At 37.4% G+C, this 15,281-nt stretch overlaps 2 protein-coding genes across 4 annotated transcripts in view; one reads left to right on the top strand and one right to left on the bottom strand.

The window, feature by feature from the left end:
• Window positions 1-3,965: 3,965 nt before the first annotated feature.
• Window positions 3,966-15,281, bottom strand: part of DDX50 (DExD-box helicase 50) — a 31,679-nt gene continuing 20,363 nt past the window's right edge. For all 3 annotated transcript variants that reach the window (XM_015063362.3, XM_027062157.2, XM_053207434.1), the window contains 7 exons: window positions 14,033-14,194; window positions 13,450-13,569; window positions 12,375-12,448; window positions 11,991-12,150; window positions 8,795-8,929; window positions 7,594-7,638; window positions 3,966-4,466 (listed from right to left, as the gene is read on the bottom strand). In XM_015063362.3, coding sequence (XP_014918848.2) covers window positions 4,188-4,466; window positions 7,594-7,638; window positions 8,795-8,929; window positions 11,991-12,150; window positions 12,375-12,448; window positions 13,450-13,569; window positions 14,033-14,194 — 975 coding nt within the window. In that variant the 3' untranslated portion in view covers window positions 3,966-4,187. The remainder of the gene's footprint in view (window positions 4,467-7,593; window positions 7,639-8,794; window positions 8,930-11,990; window positions 12,151-12,374; window positions 12,449-13,449; window positions 13,570-14,032; window positions 14,195-15,281) is intronic.
• Window positions 6,211-6,480, top strand: LOC113600171 (40S ribosomal protein S27-like; the record flags this gene model as incomplete). The annotated part of the gene is made up of 1 exon (XM_027062160.2): window positions 6,211-6,480. A coding segment is annotated over one exon (270 nt), but the record flags the coding sequence as incomplete, so codon positions are not given.

Genomic DNA, 15,281 nt, shown 5'->3' with positions numbered 1-15,281 from the left:
TCCGAGATAGGACCTTACCTTGTTCTCATCACTGCTTTCCGTGAAGTGAGAAGCCCAGCAATGAGAGCTATTTCTCATTCACCATGCTTAGACCTTGTTTTTTTAGCTATTCTATGCCTTTGCCTCGATGTCCATTCCCACTTTGCTCCTTTTACCTGACTTAATCCATTTTCAATCATCATGTCCAAAAAGCTTTCTCTGAACTCCCACCCCCGTTTCCTGGGCTGGGCTAGGTGCCCTTGTGCAGAGCTCTCAAATTATTGCACTAGTCATTGCCCTGGACCTAGGTTTCTGTGGCCGTTTATTTCACTAGATTCTGAGTTCCTGAGGGCAGAGACCAGGCACACATTATTCACCTGTGTACCCTGAACATGGTGCCTGGGGCATTGTAGGTATACAACTTACTCTGACTAAAGTACTAGGACTCATGCACCTTTGTAGGAATGAGCCCCGATTTCATCTTCAGTATAAATGCAGAGCTCACAGCTACTCATATGCAGAGCCAACTGACACGTTTCCCCCGAATCATGGCTACCTGGAACCTAATCATTTCCCATAATCAAAACCTCTCCCTTTCTCAATCCAGCACTGAGTCCTCCCCCCACACACCCCGGCTTAACTGAAATCTGGGTTTGCTGAAAAATACTATTCTTGCAGCTTTCCCTCACACGTTGCTCATTCCCTCATATCCCACGTACCCTGGTATCCATGTCCTCTTCTTTTCTTTAAAACCATTTCCAAACTATTACTCCTTCACTATCATGCAAATGCCCTTTTCCCCTTGAAGATATATGGCAATATCACCCTATATGCTTTCTTGTTCCGTAACTTAAACTCTACCATTCATTGGCTCAGTCTTCCTCTCCCTCCTCAGTCCTAAAGACTTCATTGTCCATGAAAACACCCAAAGAATGCTAGATTCTCAGTTCTTTGACCATCTCATCTGAAGTGACCTTTGCCCCTGAACAGGCCTGCTACCAAACCCTGAACTTGTCTTCTCCCCAACTGCTCCACTCTTGAAATCTCAAACTCAGAGAACTTTCAGTGACCTTCAGGTCTTTGCTCCTTCTATATTCTCCCAGTTATCAACCCTACCTCCACTTCAATGCCTAGGCAGTCTAGACTCCATGGACCATTACTCCGATCACTTTTGCCAAAGTTCTTCATCCTTTCATCTCACAGAGCAAAACCCCAATCCTGGATCAAGCAGGTATCTGCCATCTCCATTCCTACAACAGAATACTGAAATGTTATTACAGGAAGTCACTCAAGTGCTCTAATTGCTGCCAGAATAAATGAAGTCTCTAATCTCAGCTGGACCCTCAAAGCTGCCTGTGACCCTGTTTCCCTAGTAAGCTATCTTGTTCTACAGTTGATACCTCAGTGTTTCTCCCATTTTCTCAGATCTAGCCTGCTACTTCCCTCTTCACCCTTAGTAGATGACCACGAAAGAATACCACAGAAAAAAAATAGAAGACATCAGGCAGGCACTCCCTTAATTTTTACCTTATCACCTGCAAACTCACCTACGTGATAACCATACTTTCCTCCTGGCAAAATGTGCTTCTACCTCTAAGGCTAAATTGTCTGCCTAAGCTCATCCTTCTGGGTCTTCATAGAGATATTGCTCCATCATATGTTCTTTCTCTTCCTCCCTCCTTTCTGGCTCCTTCCTGTAGTAGTAGTCCATGCTCTAATTTCCTTCATCCTCCCCCAGCCCACACATACAAAAAACTGTCATCTCATGTCCTTTCTTTCACTCCAGCTTTAGCTTATTCTTCTCTATTCACAGCCAAATTTCTGGAAGACAGATTTGTCGTCTCTACTTCTTTATCTCTCATTTCCACCTGAACCCACTGTTCAATGCTTTCTACTTTCAACATTTTATTACTCTGGGTGTTCCCCACGTCAAACATCTCCTTTTTGCTAAATCCAATGGCCATCTCAGGCTCATCTTCTGGTTCCTTTGAAAGCCTCATACTTCTGGACTTTCTGCCTTCTTCTTACCTCTTATTGATAGTGATGGGATTCCCTTCCTCTGTTATGTAGTGAATACATTAGTTTGCCTCTGGGTTTACCCCTTAGTCCTCTTTTCTTACTATACTTTCACTAGATATACTCTTCCACTGCCTTAACTATAATTACCATTGTTTTATTATTCCCAAATCTTTACACCTCTAGAACAGATCTCTCTCTGCTTCAAACTTACAAATCCAACTGTATACTGTTAACCTCCTCTTACATCTTCCTTTAAGATCTCATGGGCTACTCAATATTAAAATATATCTAATATTGAACTAATCATATCCCCCCTCCCTCCCCACATAACTTTTCTTATTCTTCCTCCTAGTACCTTATCTCAGTGACAAAAACCTGTTTTATACTTCTGCATCTCTCTCATCTTCCAATTCAATCAAGTACTGAGTCCTAACCATTTTATTTCCTAAAAACTTTGGGGATGCCTGGCTGGCTTATTGGAGGAGCACATAACTCTTAATCTTGGGGTCATGAGTTCAAGCCCTACATTGGGTATAGAGATTACTAAAAAATAATAATAAACTTAAAAAAAACAAAAAACTTTGGAAATCTATGCATGTTTCTCAGTGTCACCCACCAACTATTTAGCACAGTGGTTAAGAATGCTGGTTCAGAAGGTAGACTTATCTGGGTTTAAATCCTCATTCCATTACATTGATCCAGCTGGGATTCTGGCCAAGTAATAAGCTCCCAAATGCCTCAGTTCTTATCATCAAAACATGTTACCTACTAGTAATGCAGACCATCATCACCTCTACCTTAGATTGTTCCAACAGCATCATAAGAGGTCTCCTTACCTCCAATCTGGCCCTTCTCTGATCCAGTCCCTTCAGTGTAGCCAATAAACTTTTCTAAAACACAAATCTCATTATGTCATTCCTTACCTTAAATCTTTTAATGGTTCACCAGTCTTCAAGAGAACGTTTAAACTTAATGCACACAAGGCCTTTAAAATAAGGTCCCTGTTAAATACTAACTCACTCTCTCTTATTCCTTCCCTCTGCCTGTCACATGCAAACCATACTGAACTGTAGGTCCTCAGATTTGCTATGGTATTCTTTGGCTCTGGTTATTTGCATATTCTGTTCTCCCTGCCTGTAAACCCTCTCCCTTCTGAACGCTTCTTCCAACCATTCACACACACTTGCTTAGATCAACGGATACTTTTGCTTTATTTCTTTTTTTGGGTATCACTGCTAGTAAGCCTTTCTGACTCCTAAGACTGGTTTGGTGTACCCAAACTAGGTCCTTAACATTCCATCCAGGTAGGATCTTAGCCTACCATCCATCCATCTTAGCCTTTAGATGTTAATTTCATTCAAAACTGTTTGTCTTTAGACTGTAAGTTCCTTGAAGATAGTGCTGTGCCTTGTTCACCAACTAAATCCCTAGTGATCAACACAGTGATAGGCACATAGTAGACTTCAATCATTATCTGGTGAATAAATTATTGAGCGTACACTGCTTGCACACCTTTTTAATTAACTGTATCTAGAATTTAAATGTTATACCTAACCAGTCAACCATATATATATATACCCAACCGGGTATATATATATATACCTAACCATATAGGCACATAGTAGACTTCAATCATTATCTGGTGAATAAATTATTGAGCGTACACTGCTTGCACACCTTTTTAATTAACTGTATCTAGAATTTAAATGTTATACCTAACCAGTCAACCATATATATATATACCCAACCAGGTATATATATATATATATACCTAACCATATATATATGGTTTATATATCCCTTTAATGTAGAAAGGATTTCTTTTCTACTACATAGCCTATGGAAGGAATGATCTCAATACAAATACACCACATTTTTCAAAATGCAAGTAATCTTAAGATTAATTTGACTGTCATGTTTTAGAAGAAACTGTAGAAGATTACAGTGACAAAATTCTTAACACATAGTGAAAAGAGACAATAAAAGGAGGTTTTTTTATTCAAAGGTATAACTGGATAAGTAGATTTGTTTACAACCATTCTTGTGAAACACTTTTTAAAAAAATATGACCAACTTCTTTGCAAAGAGCAGACACATACCTCAACTATGATGACCTAATTTTTGGTGGATAATGTACATGATTAGGCAGAAATAGGCAAGCTCACACTGGTAGATCAACTATCAAATACTCAGTCAAAACTCCGTTTGTGGCCCCCGCTTCTTGATCGATTTCTATTCCCACTTCGTCTTCTACCATCTTGTCGACTTCCTGACCGACTCCCCTGTCGACTCTGTCTACCTGACCGGCCACCAGATCGACCACCTGACCGGCCAGATCGGCCAGACCGGCCACTTGACCAGCCACTCCTCTGCCTGGAGTTGGAAGATGTGTTTCCATCATAATATTCTTCAATTTCAGGTAACTTGGCTGGCAATGAAAGTATCCAGTCTGAATCATGCCACTCTGCCTGTTGGGGGAATTTAGAGGATTAATATAAATGCAAAATAGAAACCATAAGCAAGTACACTGAGTACAGGAGATTCTTTTTTTAATGTCCATTAACTATTAGCTAATTAATCTTCCCATTAAATTCAAAGTTTCTGGAACAAAACTGAAAGCCAGAAAACAAAACCAAAAACATATTCAAAGTACATCCATTAAAGTTCCTAAATTTTAGTCTTAGGAGAAATTCTCAGGCTTATTTTGAGGCTCATTATTTCATACTCAGTTTATACACTCTAAAAGAGAGCACTGATTTCTTGGCATGAAACAAGTAGGCCATTAACAAGTAGTGCATTTCTTTCAGCAGTTATATTGACAGAAGCAAGAAGTGAGAGCTAGTGATGAAGATTAAAACCTGTCAACACAGGTGAGGACAAAAATACACAGCCATTGGAAATAATTTGGTCAGGGTAAACAACTCAAGATATACAAATCAGCGCTCCTAAGAGCATCACTATGTTATATCCTGCTACATTAACTGTTCATTGTAATCATGAGTTGCCAAGGAAAGTAAATATTAAAATACCCTGTTGGTAAGAGTGAGCAGAGACAAACACATACCACTAGTGGCAATATATGACCAAAGCCTTAAAAATGCACAAACCTTCTGGCCAAGCAATCATCTTAAAAAATTCATCTTATACCATATGGTTTCATTCATGTGGAATTTGAGAAACTTAACAGAGGACCATGGGGGTGGGAAGAGAAGGGGAAAAAATAGTTTCAAACAGAGAAGGAGGCAAACCGTAAGAGACTCTTAGATACAGAGAGCAAACAGGGTTGAGGGAGGGCAAGGAGCGGGGGGGGGGGGGGGGGGGGGAATGGGTTATGGGCATTGAGGAGGGCACTTGTTGGCACAAGCACTGGGTGTTGTATGTAAGCAATAAAGTATGGGAATCTACTCCCGAAGCCAAGAGCACACTGTGTACACTATATGTTAGTTAACCTGACAATATATTATAGTAAAAAACAATAATTAATTAATTAAAAATAGAAATAAAAATAAAAAATTCATCTTAAGGGTGCCTTGGTGGCTCAGTCAATTAAGTGTCCGACTCTTGATTTTGGTCATGATCTCACAAGTTAATGCGGCTGAGCGCCACATCATACTGTGCTGACAGCTCAGAGCCTGCTTGGGATTCTCTCTCTCCCTCTCTATGCCCCTCCCCTGTGTGTGCTCTCTCTCTAAGTAAGTAAATAAACATTAAAAAAAAATTTCATCTTGGGGCCCTGGGTGGCTCAGTCAGTTAAGTGTCTTGGACTCTTGATTTCAGCTTGCGTCATGTTCTCACGGTTCGTGAGTCTGAGCCCCATGCTGGGCTCTGCGCTGGCAGCTAGAAGCCTGCTTTGGATTCTCTATCTCTCCCTCTGCCCTTCCTCCACTCGCATATTTTCTCTCTCTCTCTTAAAATAAATAAATAAACTTTAAAAAATTCATGTAGGGGCACCTGGGTGGCTCAGCTGGTTAAGTGTTCAACTCTTGGTTTCAGTGCAGGTCATAATCTCACAGTTGGTGGGTTCACGCCCTGTGTAGGTCTCTGTGCTGGCAGCAAGGAGCCTGCTTGGGATTGTCTCTCTTTCCCTCTCTATCTCTGCCCCTTCCCTGCTCTCTCTCTCAAAAAAATAAACATTTAAAAAAAAATTCATCTTGAAGAGATAAACATGGCAATGCATAAAGAGTTAGCTATGCTACCCCTTTTTAGCGATGACAACTTGCCCACAAGAACAAGCCCTTTGTGAAGGACCTCCTGTACCCATTCCCAGAAGAGAAGAGGAAGGGCAAAAAGAAGCGCCTGGTGCGGGGCCCCAACTCCTACTTCATGGATATGAGGTACCCTGGGTGCTACAAAATCACCACCATCTTCAACCACACACAAACAGTGGCGTTGTCTGTGAGCTGCTCCACCGTCCTGTGCCAGCCAACAGGAAGAAAAGCAAGGCTTACAGAAGGATGCTCCTTCAGACAGCAACGGCAGTAAAAGCACCCTGAATTAGCATGAGTGGGAAACTATCCTAATAAACAGATTTGGATACAAAAAAACACCCAAAAAACCAAAAAAACGGAGCTAGCTATACCATCATTCATGGCTGTCCTGTTTATAACAGTATATTACTGGAAATAATCTAAATGTCAGAAAACAGAACATTAAGAAAAGTTGACCAGGGGTGCCTGGCTGGCTCAGTCAGTAGAGCACGCGACTCTTGATCTCAGCTTCATGAGTTCAAGCCCCACGTTGGGCACAGAGCCTACTTAAAATAAAAATGTTTGAAAAACAAAAGAAAAGTTGACCACCCACATGGCCAAATGCAGGGAGCTGTTAAAAAATAACTGTATAGTTGACAAAGGAATGTGTTCATGATATATTCTTAATTTTTAAAAAGACTTAAAAAACAGAATCACCCCCAAATACATCTATAAATATGCACAGTAGTGCAATAGTCAAATTCTATAGTGTAGGAATCTAGTAGACAATCTCTTTCTGCAACAGATAAAATACAAGAAAAATTTTTTAAAGTGACAAAGAAAGGAGCAAGAAACTGCAGATTAAAAGAGACTTAAGAAACATCAAATTATAATGTATGGGTCTTATATTCTAAGATATTCTAAGATTCAGGAGACAAAAAAAAAAAAATATTTAGGAGACAATAGGGAAATTTTAAACACAAAATTAGATGATATTAAGGAATTATTATTTTAGGTATTTGAACTATGGCATTATGATTATGTTTTTAAAAAGTATCCCTAGTAGATATATGGAAATATTTATGGTTGAAATGACAGAATGCCTACAATTTCTCTCAAAAGCATACATACAGGAGACTAGGAAAATGGATGGAAGTGACATGAAACAAACCAGCTGTGAGCTGATCACAACTGCAGCTGGGTGATGGGTACATGAATATTTATTATGCAATTCTATTTTTTATATTTGAAATTATAATAAATGTTTTAAATTATGATATAGCCTAGATATATTCTATAAAGGAAAATTAATTGACTTAGGCATCATAATGATATTGTGACTTCTTTTAAATTACTATTTTAAATGGTTAAATATTCAACTATTTAACAGATAAAATTTTTAAAATACCTGTAACCTTTCTGACTCAGTTGTAGGAACGTCAAAGCAAACACCCTAAAAGCAAAATGAAAAAATTTTTATTTAGATGCAGATGAGTTGAATTTTTACTAATACACTAGTACTTGCTGGTAATCTTACAACTAAAAAAAAAGAAAGAAAAGATAGGGTGTGTCCCATGAATGCTTATAAGATTAAAACAACTAACATATAAATAATGCATGAAAGTGGCTGCTTATTATATTTTCTAAATCTGAAAAGTAAAAAAAATATCTAACAGGAATCTACTACTAAAAATATAGAGTACTCTCTAGAAAAGTTCTTGTAGACACTTTAATGTTGTTCCATGTCCACTGTAAAATGATCCACGTAATAAATTCTTTGGAAAATTTAGTGCTGGAAAATTTCTATCCTGAAGAGATACAGTATTTATCGGATAATGGCAATGATATAACCCAAGATGCTTCTTCTTTGGTACTGGTTGTCAATAAACTGAAAGTTAATTTAATTCTCAAGTACAGCAACTAGCCTGGCCTAAAGATTTTGTTAGATTTTCCATGCCCTTCATATTTTTTCTGAGTGCGTTTATTTGTCTCAGATTTGCCACAAAACTTTTTTTAATGGTAATATTAAACTTTGAGAGAAATGATTATTTCCAATAAATAATAAAGTTAATAAATTCTAGGCTAGAATAAACCTATGTAGCAAAGTTGGATGAATAAATATAACATCTTTCCTCAAAACCATTAGAAGAAACAGTCACTAAGATTAGAGATAGTTTTAACTTTGCTGTTTCAAAAATGTATTAAAATTCTTACTTTACTTCATTATCCTCATTAACAACCAAAGCAGGCCACTTAAAAGTCAACACTGCATATTCTCTAAATAACAGAGCTGTTCAGCTGTTGAAATTATAAGTTACTTAGTCATAAAGTAAAACACATACAACCACAGATAATATGTGCACAAAAGCAGAAACTTAGATAACTTGGTTATTAGACAAACTAAGCAGAATGACTTACAGCTTTCTAGAGAGTAAATTATTTATAAAACTCCCCAAATTTACAACTGGAAACAAACCATCACACAGAGAAAACCGTATTATGCACCCTATTAGCCTTTAAAAAAAAAAAAAGAAAAGAAAATCTACTGGGCTTTAGAAACATTTATAGTAGTTGATTAAAAAGCTTTTTATTTGTCTAGAAAAACCTACCATATTTCCTTTTAGGAGGCACATTCTGGTAATTTGGGACACAGCATTACTACTCAGCTTTCTGTTAAGTTCTTTCCAAGCGCAACTGACATCTTGTATTTCTTCTGGGCTTTCCAGAGTCATCGTCACAAACCCCTTAAAAATTAAAACTCACATCATCTTTGGGAAAAAGGCAGCAAAAGTAGGACAATGAAGTTCTAACTTCATGACTTAACTACATTTTTCATGAGACATCAGTATAACATGGCTGCTAAAAAAAAATAACTTCTTTAAAACCGTATTAATAGAAGACTAATGCTTACAGATATTTGAAAGAACAATTCTTCTTTGTGTTGCTGTAAAGACTCATGCTTTAAGAAATAATTAAACTAGAGCACCAGAGGGGCACCTGGGTGGCTCAGTCAGTTAAGCGTCTGACTTCAGCTCAAGTCATGATCTCACACTCCGTGAGTTCGAGCCCCACGTCGGGCCCTGTGCTGATAGCTCGGAGCCTGGAGCCTGCTTTGGATTCAATGTCTCCCTCTCTCTCTGCCCATCCCTCCGCTTATGCTCATCTCTCTATCAAAAATGAATAAATGTTAAAAAAAAAAAAAAAACAACCTAGAGCATCAGAGAAAAAGTTGTAAAGAATTAAGGAAATGCTGAAAGAGTCAAAGCTTGGAGTGGAAAAACAAGAAGACATAAATCTCTAAACTTTTGAAGGACTATTACATATGCAAAGATTACTTGTTCTGTAAAACTTCACTGGACAGCAAAAGGATCAGCATGAAGAAGATATAGGGAGGGATTCATCTACTTTTTTAAGTAAGCTCTATGCCCAACATGCAACTTGAACTCACAACCCTGAGATCAAGGGTTGCATACTCTACTGACTGAGCCAGCCAGGATCCTCTCATCTATCTAACAAATATCCACTGAGTGTCCCCTATGTATGTGCCAGAGACATAGTAGGTGCTCAAGATTTAGCAGTAAATAGTCCTTTCTCTCATGAAGGTTATATTCTAGTGTTGGGAATAGGAGTGGTGGTGATGAGGTGAGGTAGACAGTAAATAAATAAGCAAACATAAACACTAGATAGTAATAAGCATCATGAAGAAAAATAAAGCAAGACAAGGGAATCGAGAGTAAAGGGAAAGGTAAGCTATTTTAGACAGGGTGATCAGGAAAGACCTCTATAATACAATGATCTATGAAGAGAGACCTAAATAAAGTGAGGGAGGAACCCACGTGGTAAAAAGAAAGAATATATGAAACAGTACAAGTAAGTGCAAAGGTCTTATGTGAAAGTAGGTTTATGTTTGAGTAACAAGTAGGTTAGGGTAGCTGAAACAAGGGGAGAATGATGAGATGAGGTCAAAGAGGTACAAAGGGGAAGACCCTGTAGTGCATTTGTGGTAAAGACTCTGGATTTTGGTTTAAACTATAAAAAAATTTCAAACCCACTAACATTGTTTCTAAGATATTTAATCAGAAATTAGATGACCCATCTGCCAAAGAGGGATTCCTTTATTAGATAAGGGCTGGGAATAAATGATCTCTTAGGTACTTCTTAACCTAAAAGTCTACCAACATTTTCCTAAAAAATATGGCTTAAGTAACTTCCTAAGAAGTATTTGGTGCCAGGGTGGCTGGGTGGCTCAGTGGGTTAAGCAACTGACTCTTGATTTTGGCTCAGGTCATGATCTCAGTTTTGTGAGTTCGATCCCTGCATCAGGCTCTGTGCTGACACTGGAGCCTGCTTGGGACTCTCTCTTTGCCCCTCCCCAACTCACACTCTCTCTGTCTCTCTCAAATAAAAAACAAAACAAAACACACACACAAAAAACAAAACCCCAACTACAGAGAGTAAGATACCTTCACAAAGGGAATACATGGCAGTTTCCACTGTAAACAAGTGATCAAACTAAGCAATTTTAGTACTGGAACAATCTGACATCATATGCCTCCTGATGTAATGTAGTATAAAATACATATATATACTATATATAATATAATATATAATATATAATACATATATATATAATATCACCCACAGGGTACTTTGGCCAAAACTATCTAACCTGAATATAAAATCATGCTTTGACGTTACTTCCAGTTTACAGGAAAAGTTGAATAAAAACAAAAGTTACATGATGTATGAAAAAGAGAAAACCAGAAAAATCCAGGTGAGAAGTTTTAAACTCTGATCTAGACAACTAATCTATACTCTTTAAAAAAATAAAAATAAAAATGATGGGAAAATAGTTCCAGATTAAAAGAGAAACATTAACACCAAATGTAACATATGAACTTGAATTGGATCCAGATGGTTTTTTAAAAATGTTCATTTATTTAGAGAGAACAAGAGCAAGTGAGCAGGGGAAAGGCAGACAAAGAGGGAGAGAGAGAATCCCAAGTAGGCTCCATGCTGTCAGTGCAGGGTGCTATGTGGGGCTTGAACTAACAAACTGTGGGGCTCCAACTTATAAACTGTGATATCATGACTTGAGCCTAGATCAAGAGTCAGACACTCAACCGACTGAGCCACTCAGGTGCCCCAAATCCTGATGTTTTTTAGAAATACACAGTGTGCTGGTGGGGGGAGATGGACACATGAAATCACTCCCAGCAAAATGACATTTGGCTAAACCATTAACACTTGCCAGATGGAAAACCTCAGACACACCAGATGTACTCATTTATCCTACACCACCAAATAGTCCCAAGTAACTTTATCTGCCCTGCTCTTTTTGTTCCCCTCTCCCACCAACTCCTTCTCTCAATCTTTCTCTCTCCACCCAGACATCAGAGTGCTCTCTTATTGATGGGTCCGGTCATCCAGGGACTCTCCTCACTTATACCATGGTGAGTACCTTTTAACTACTTGCAACCAATAGCTCTAATGTGATTTGTTTTGACATCTGACACTGATCTAGCAGGGGACTAGATCAGTAGTGTCACACCATGCACACACCCCTCCACATATACAGGCAATCCTTCCTTTGCGTGGTACTGTTTGAACTGCATAGCGTCTATGCTTTGATTTGCATGGTTCCATGGCAACTTACAAAATAAAGAATAGATTCTGGTATGTAAGTTTCAGTTAACACAGTACTGGCAAAGTAAAGGTTTCATGGTTTTATCTCCAGATAGATGAATTATCTATGGTTCAATTTTAATCTTTTCTCAATCACGTAATTTTCTCATAGATTTCTACCTTATCAGAGGTGATCAAAGATCGTGGTTCAAAACTTGATGCACCAGAGATGTGGGCTAATGCTGCAGCCAATGCATCAACTGCCCCTTTCTCTTCAATCAATCTCTGAGCTGATGGTCGGAAAAAATCAACAGCAGCATAAGAAACGGAAGCCAGAGACCTATGGTTTAAAAATAGTACATTTTCTTGGTCAAGACAAATGTAAAAAATTAAAGATAAGAGAATGAATGGGAAAAGAAAGAGCAACGTTTTCGTATTTTAATATAACTAAAAGTCTGCTGGTAAAACTGGTGATTAAGTTTTCTGATATTTGAACTAGGAGAGCTTAAAGATGAATAGCCTAATACAAAAGAAAAACTTATTCAGCAAGGTCAGAAAGCATACCTGATGGCATCCATGCTTTTAGATTTAACTAAATCCATTGTAGAAGGAACACCTACACGTTTAAAAGTAATTCCCTGAAAATGAAAGAATTACATTAAAGAAAAATGGAAGTCTTTACAATTAATTCCTAAATTAATATAGTTTGTTGAATTTCCATTTCTTGGACTTAAAGATTTCCAAGCCCCAGTAGATCAAAAGACCTGCTTTTTTTCTAATAAATCATCAATTACAAATTCTAGAAAGAGAAAAAAAATTTAATTGCCCTTAGTTACAATCATGAAATTTCACTTACAAAATAAAGCTGATTCTAAAAGAGGAAAAAAGATGCTGTTTATGTCTATCAACTTTTTTTTCTTATTACCCTATCTCATTTTACAAAGTAGATGAAATAGTGTTTAAAAAACACACATCAAAGGGGCGCCTGGGTGGCTCAGTCGGTTAAGCATCCCACTTGGGTTCAGGTCACGATCTCACAGTTTGTGAGTTCGAGTCCCATGTCGGGCTCTGTGCTGACAGCTCGGAGCCTGGAGACTGCTTCGGATTCTGTGTCTCATTTTCTCTCTGCCCCTCCCCCACTGGTGCTCTGTCTCTCAAAAATAAATAAATGTAAAAAAAGAAAGAAAGAAAAACAAAAAACACACATCATAAAAATAGGAAAAAATGTAAAATACCACAAAACAATACAGGCCACAAAAAAATGTACATAATTTCTTATAGAAACTGGCCGTTGTACTATTATTCAATATAATCTTATAAATACACCAAGACTATGTCACAGTCACCCCTTCACAATGCTGGACTATGAGATACTGAAATCACAATGTGCTTCTGATTTTAGAATCAAGGGAGAAATTCAAGGGAAAAATGAGAAAGTCAGCTCTTCTGTCTTCACAATAAAAGCTGTATCAAAACAAAGTCTTGCAGCTCATATAAATTTAGCTCTCCACATGCTTCACATCCAAATGCAGCTTAAACTGAGAAAATAGTTATAAGGATCTATTTGTGAGAACAAATATAAAAAGAGCTCTAAGGCACCGTTTAGATAATAAGCCTGAAATAATTTAACTCTACTTACTGCTTTTTGTTCCACATATCGTAGTTGACCTCTTTCTCTTGGTTGATAAAAACATATGCAAATCCCTGTCCGGCCAGCTCTACCTGTGCGTCCAGAACGATGAATATAGGACTCAACATCCTAAAAATAAAAGAGGCATTTTTTAATACTTCTTAAAAAAATCTGGCAAGTAAACACAGTCATTCCAACATTCAAAAAACAATGCTAATAATAACAAAACTACTACCACCAATAAATATATTATTTCAATCTTGTTGCTCTGTCAACATTCCAAAGAACTTTTATGCTGAATTTTTGGATAAAAGAAATAGGATTTTTTTTAATCCACCTAATCCCAGGGCTCTTCATATGACAACTTTTTATAATTCCTTTGCATGATTCCACGCTTTAAACCCAAAAAGGAAAGTTAATCATTTGCTAAGGCATCAGATTCTGACTAATTTAACACTGCATTAATAAAAAAATGGCTAAGAGGAAGAACAGATAACATATTTTGCATATCCCAGGCAACATCTTGTAAATAAGCAAAATGGCAATTTATACAGTTGTTCTTCTATTCCCTAAATAAAATCTCATTTCTTACCTGGGGAGGAGAACTTTGAATCACCAGGTCCACCTCAGGTATGTCCAAACCACGGGCAGCCACATTGGTTGCCACCAAAACTTTAAAACTACCTTCTCTGAAGCCTTTCAGGGTAATTTCTCTTTGTGACTGTGCTATGTCCCCATGTAAACACTGGGCATTCTATTTGACAAAAGAGAAAAAGTAAGTGTACAACTCACACTTGCAATTGATAGCACCATAACACCATACAGTCTGTACTCTTTTTTTGTAACTTAAAAAAAATTTTTTTTTTTAAATAATCTCTACACCCAGTGTAGGGCTTGAACTCACAACCCCAAGATCAAGAATCAGATGCTCCACTGACTGAGCCAGCCAGGTGCCCCAATCTTATTTTCTGGTAATTACATGATGCATGCTTATTGTTCAAAAAGACCAAATATTACAGAAACTAAATATTTAATATAAAATGTAAAAGCTTCCCTTAATATCAGCCTCATAATAATTGACTAACCATTTGGTGAATATTCCTCCAGATATTGTTTTAAAAAAACATACAAGACACACAACCCACACATAACGGCATATACTATAATATTATATATTTACTTATAAAAATGGGATCATACTATATACATATATGTATTGTTTCAAAACAATGAAATGCTTTATAAATTTACTACCTTAGCCATTTTTCTACATCTATAGATATAACTCTACTTAATCTTTAAAAACTGGATATGATTTCTTCATATGGATGCAATGTCATATATTTTAGCAATATCCTACTGATGTTTGGGTCATATCCAAGTTTTCATCTTTCATAATACTACAAGTACTATACTCTACTCTAAGTACTTTGTACTTATACCTCTGGACCACTCAGTATATGTGTATTTCAGCAGGAAACATATCTAGAAGTTGAATTTTGGGGTCAAAAATTATAAACATTTGGTGCACATGAGTGGCTCAGTCGGTTGCATGTCTGACTCAATTTCAGCTCAGGTCATGATCCCAGGGTCATGGGACTAAGCCCTGCATCAGGTTCCATGCTGAGCATGGAGGCTGCTTAAGAATCTCTCCCTCTTTCCCTCTACCCCTCTCCCCATCACCCCACTAAAAATAAGTAAATAATATTTAAAATTATAAACATTTAACACTTTAATAGCTATTGTAAAAGTGTATTATAAAAAGAGGTTGTGCCCATTTACTCTTCAACCTTTATGAGTCTTTACTTCATCATAACCTGACTACCCTGTGTATTGTGAAT

The sequence above is a fragment of the Acinonyx jubatus genome, chromosome D2 (genome assembly GCF_027475565.1).
Source record: "Acinonyx jubatus isolate Ajub_Pintada_27869175 chromosome D2, VMU_Ajub_asm_v1.0, whole genome shotgun sequence".
Taxonomy (NCBI): Eukaryota; Metazoa; Chordata; class Mammalia; order Carnivora; family Felidae; genus Acinonyx; species Acinonyx jubatus.
The sequence above is the reverse complement of the archived record's forward strand: the minus strand, read 5'-3'. Positions and strand labels throughout refer to the sequence as shown.